A 5,000-nucleotide genomic window follows, 5' to 3' on the forward strand; every position below is an offset into this window, starting at 1 on the left:
CCTGATCTTCACTTGACCTTGCCTCTCTCTCTCCTCTTGCTCTCCTGGTCAGCCTCTTTAAGCTCCCTTCCCTTCTCCCTTTTCTCGGCCTTTTCAGGAGTCCCTTGTCACTCTTTTGAAGAGTTTCAGTCTCGTGCGAGAAAGAGTGAGGGTTAGAGCGAGGGGGGTGAGAGAGAGAGAGAGAGAGAGATAGAGATAGAGAGATAGATAGAGAGAGAGAGAGAGAGAGAGAGAGAGAGAGAGAGAGAGAGAGAGAGAGAGAGAGAGAGAGAGAGAGAGAGACTGACAGACAGAGAAAAAGAAAAAAAAAGAGAGACGGAGGAGACTGGCAGTCATAGATGACGAGACGAAAATAAAGGATGACAGATAGGAAGGGGAGGACGGGGGGGAGGGGGACAGCGATGGCAGATTTATGAGAGAAGAGGATGGATAAAGACCAACTATCGAGGAAGGAGAGATGGCATTTCGACATGAGAAGAAAACGGGAAGCGTGTATAGAGAGTAGAACAAGATAAAACGATAAATCACATATTAAGGAAAACAAAAACGACAAAGCAGAAGCAACATATAATCGACTTATAATAACAATTAAGAACTAACGAAGCATGACGAAATATGTCCTTTGTCAACCTCCTTGTCACTGACTAATTAATAATACATTTCGTTCCACGCACTCACACACACACACACACACACACACACACACACACACACACACACACACACACACACAATCAAACCTACTCCCATCGAAAAAAAAATGCTGAACAAGCGAAAATTAATCAAGAAATTGTCAGAGAAACACAAGCTGCCAAATGACACAGAAAGAAGATAAGTGAGGATAACGTGAACTATGTAATAAAATGCCAAGCGAGGAAATTTGTCGGCCTTTGTGTTTCTGAGTAATTGTAAAAAGATGACTTCTTTTATTCAACTTTTAGGACAGGGGATCTCATATATAAATCAGAATCCTTCATAACAAATCCATTTTGGTTCTGGAAAGGGGATTTCAAGTTCTGAATTAATTTCATCATGAACAAACCATATGTATGTGAATTGTGAAGTCGCTTGTCTGCCACGACGAATATGAACCCCAAATGCCAGTTCCTCGTTATGAAAATGTTATGAAATGAAAAGATTGAAATCGTCGTTGTTGTTATAGTCACTTTGATATTAACAAGAACAATATCAGTAATAATAATGATGATGATAGCAACGATGGAATAAAATGTGACAGATATAATAACAATGGTAGTGATAATAACAGTATTGAAGCGATGTTAATATGCAAGTAATGATAACAAGATAATGATAATAACGATACTGATGATGAAATTATAATAATAATGAAGGTAACAGCAACAAAAATGGTGAATGTAATGATGATAACGACGAAAAAACTGATGATGAGAATGATGATAAAAGCGTCAATAAGTATAATGATTATGCCAATGAAGAAAATAATAATAACGGCAATGATGAATATAATGATGGCAACGCTAATAACACACACACACACACACACACACACACACACACACACACACACACCATGACGACGCCAATGCTGAAATAAACAGTGATGACCTATATAACGCCAACAGCAGCGCCCTCTGCTCACCGATGTCCCTCAGGTGCTCGAGGAGGGAGTAGCGCTGGTGGCCCCGCAGGTAGGACCGCGCCGCCAGGGCCGAGGTCTCGCGGCTGGCGCCCCTCGCCGCCTTCCTCTCCATCTCCATCCTCTCCCCGGCCCCGTCGTCCTCCAGGGCAGAGTAAGAATAGCGGCCGCCATGTCTGCGCGAGGGAAGAGAGGGGGAGCGTTAGAGGTGGTCGGTTCGTTTGTGAGGGGGAGGAGGGAGGGAGGGGGGATGGGGAGGGGGAGGGGGTAGAGGGACACGGGGGATGTGAGAGTGGAAGGGGACGGATAAGAGAAGGGGAGTGTGAATAAGAGGGCGAGATAGAGAGGGAGGAAGGTGGAAAGGGAAGAGAGAGATAGGTAGATAGATAGATAGATAGATAGATAGATAGAGAGAATTAAGAAAACAAGGGGGAGTCTAAGCGTCCCGATATCTATATTCACACCAACAATCCGGCAAGAGCTTTTTCCTCCGTCTTGTGACAAGAGCGTGCCATTGCCTCCCTGGCCCTGACACTCTCTAAGGAGGAAGATTAAGAGAGGCTCTGAGAGGCCGGAGATTGTGCCACAGTCAGATGGCATAATTGGGACTAATGCAATTTCCATGGGGATAATGTAATAATTCGTATCATTCACACATGAACATTTGTATGCAAATTTGTACTAAGATGAAATATCTAGGGACTTTAGGTTGCATGTACTACAGACATATTATACCTACGATGGCACTGATGAGATGATAACAGTAATGATGATGATAAGAATAACAATTCACCAATGACGTAATAAGGAGGATATCAATAATAATAACAATAACAAAGCCACGATAAAGCACGATATTCAAACCCAAGATATAATCTACATGCACACAAAAGTCCACCCAGAGGAGTGAAAGGATCGAGATACGCGAAACACGGCTCGCGCGAGGCCCCCAGCGCTCGAGAGATGGACTTGAGCTCAGCCTCCTTGTCCAGCAACAGAGGCAGAGGGCAGAAGCGGTATTAAGCCCCGCCCACTAAATAATTCAACAGGAAGGGGACGGGCGCGTAGAGGCTGCTGAGAGAGGCGGAGGCACTACCAAGAAAACAATGTAAGCACAAGGGTAATTGTCTGAGGAAGGGAGGTTGTGGCTTGCGGGGAAAGGGGGAGAGGGTACGAGGGACAAATGGAGGGGGGAGGGGAGATGGAGATGAAGGGAGGAGGGAGGAGAGGAAGGCAGGAGGAAAGGCCGAGAGTGGAAGAAGGGGGAAGGAGGGGGAAAGGGGAAGAGGAAGGAGAAAGAGAGAGAGAGAGAGAGAGAGAGAGAGAGAGAGAGAGAGAGAGAGAGAGAGAGAGAGAGAGAGAGAGAGAGCGGAGACTTCAAACCCACACCTGTTACCTAAATTATTTAGATAACATATTTGTTGAAAATTTCTTCGTGTGGTTCTATAATATTTGTCTTCAAGAGGAGAGCCAAAACGAAACTGGATTAAGTCTACGCAAATAAGTCTTCGTGTTTGCTCGCCAATTCGTGAATCCATCTATTTAATAAAAGGTATTTTCACTATATGTATGGACTTACTATTTCTATTGTAATGTGTCTAGAATTACATATAAACTATGCATGCACACACACACACACACACACACACACACACACACACACATATATATATATATATATATATATATATATATATATATATATATATATATATACATAATATTTATGTATATGTGTGTGTGTGTGTGTGTGTGTGTGTGTGTTTGTGTGTGTGTGTGTGTGTGTGTGTGTGTGTGTGTGTGTGTGTGTGTGTGTGCATATGTTCGTGCTTTTATGTATATATGCACAGACTTATTCATTCATATACTTTTATAGATATGTATGTATATGTGTGTGCTCGCGTGCGTGCGTGTATGCTTGTGGTGAGGCGGGCTGGCACGGAGGCTCAAACTCCTTCCAAGATCGTCGCAAAAACCGCAGCCTGCATGTCATGCGTCGAAGGCGGGCGATCTCCGGGCGCGACAGACAGACCCTTCCCTCTCCGACCGGATGGAAATCACCGGTTTGGGAGGCAGTAAACACCGGGAGAAAATAGGTCTTTCGGATCGTAGACCAAAGAGAAAGGAAAAGGAACGAATAAAAGAAAGAACAAAAGAAAGCCGATGAAAGTTAAGTCGCCGGCTTCCTTGTGACGTAAAACCAAACGGTCGATGTTTGAAGCCTCCCACTGCATGAGAGACATTACCTGACGAGAGCATTTGGGTCTAAAACACACATAGTTACAGACAAGTAATGGACCGTAGCTGCTCGGTGGATTGGCACTGTGTTCTAATGCGATACGCTGGCACGGCCTTACATTGCATGAAAAACGTGTTTTCGAACCTCAAGCTATAGTGCGTTTTTCAGGGTACGTGTTTGCTGCTGCATAAAGGATCAAAGTTGCTTGATTTCGTTCAAGAGTAAAACATTAGAGTCTAGTTAACAGATGCAAGAATAGGGCTTATGTAACACGTTCCCTGGCCGCTGGTTGATGTAAGTGGGACTGCCTGGGCGCTAATTGTCCTAAAGTTACTGCGGGGGATATCTAATACGGGCACTGCAGAGAGAGAGAGGGAGAGAGAGAGAGAAAGAGAAAGAGAAAGAGAAAGAGAGAGAGAGAGAGAGACAGAGAGAGAGAGAGAGAGAGAGAGAGAGAGAGAGAGAGAGAGAGAGAGAGAGAGAGAGAGAGAGAGAGAGGAAGAAGAAGAAATAAGAACGAGAGAGGAAAGAGAGAGGAGACAGATGATATCGTCTTATAAAGGATAATCTCGGGCCTTGGAGAAAGACCGAGGATCAAGCGTGAGAGAGGGAGGCGGCAGAGACCAGTCACTCACACCGGATTTTGGGATCGGCCAAGGAACCGGGTGCTAGTAATGAGATTTGGTAATAATATTAACAATGATAATGATAAAATGATAATAGTAATGTTATTATTATTATTATTATTATTATTATTATTATTATTATTATTATTATTATTGATGTTGTTGTCATCATAATCATTATCGTTATTATTATTATTATTATCATCATCATCATCATTACTTCAATATTATTATTATTATTACTATTAATATTATTATCATTATTATTATTATTATTACTACTACTACTACTACTACTACTACTACTACTACTACTACTACTACTACTACTACTATTATCATTATTACTATTATTATTATTATTATTATTATTATTATTGCTATTATTATTATTATTATTATTATCACTATCACTATCACTATCATTATCATTATCATTATCATCGTTATCATTATCATCGTTACTATTATTATGATAATATTATTATTATTACTATAATTGTTATCATAATTATTA

General features: G+C 41.8%; 1 protein-coding gene across 7 annotated transcripts in view; it reads right to left on the minus strand.

The window, feature by feature from the left end:
• Positions 1 to 5,000, minus strand: part of LOC119575166 (slowpoke-binding protein-like) — a 104,958-nt gene that overhangs the window by 38,206 nt on the left and 61,752 nt on the right. For all 7 annotated transcript variants that reach the window (XM_037922652.1, XM_037922649.1, XM_037922651.1 and 4 more), the window contains exon 2: positions 1,622 to 1,794. In XM_037922652.1, the coding sequence (XP_037778580.1) occupies positions 1,622 to 1,794 (173 nt within the window). The remainder of the gene's footprint in view (positions 1 to 1,621; positions 1,795 to 5,000) is intronic.

This window comes from Penaeus monodon, chromosome 7 (assembly GCF_015228065.2).
Source record: "Penaeus monodon isolate SGIC_2016 chromosome 7, NSTDA_Pmon_1, whole genome shotgun sequence".
Taxonomy (NCBI): Eukaryota; Metazoa; Arthropoda; class Malacostraca; order Decapoda; family Penaeidae; genus Penaeus; species Penaeus monodon.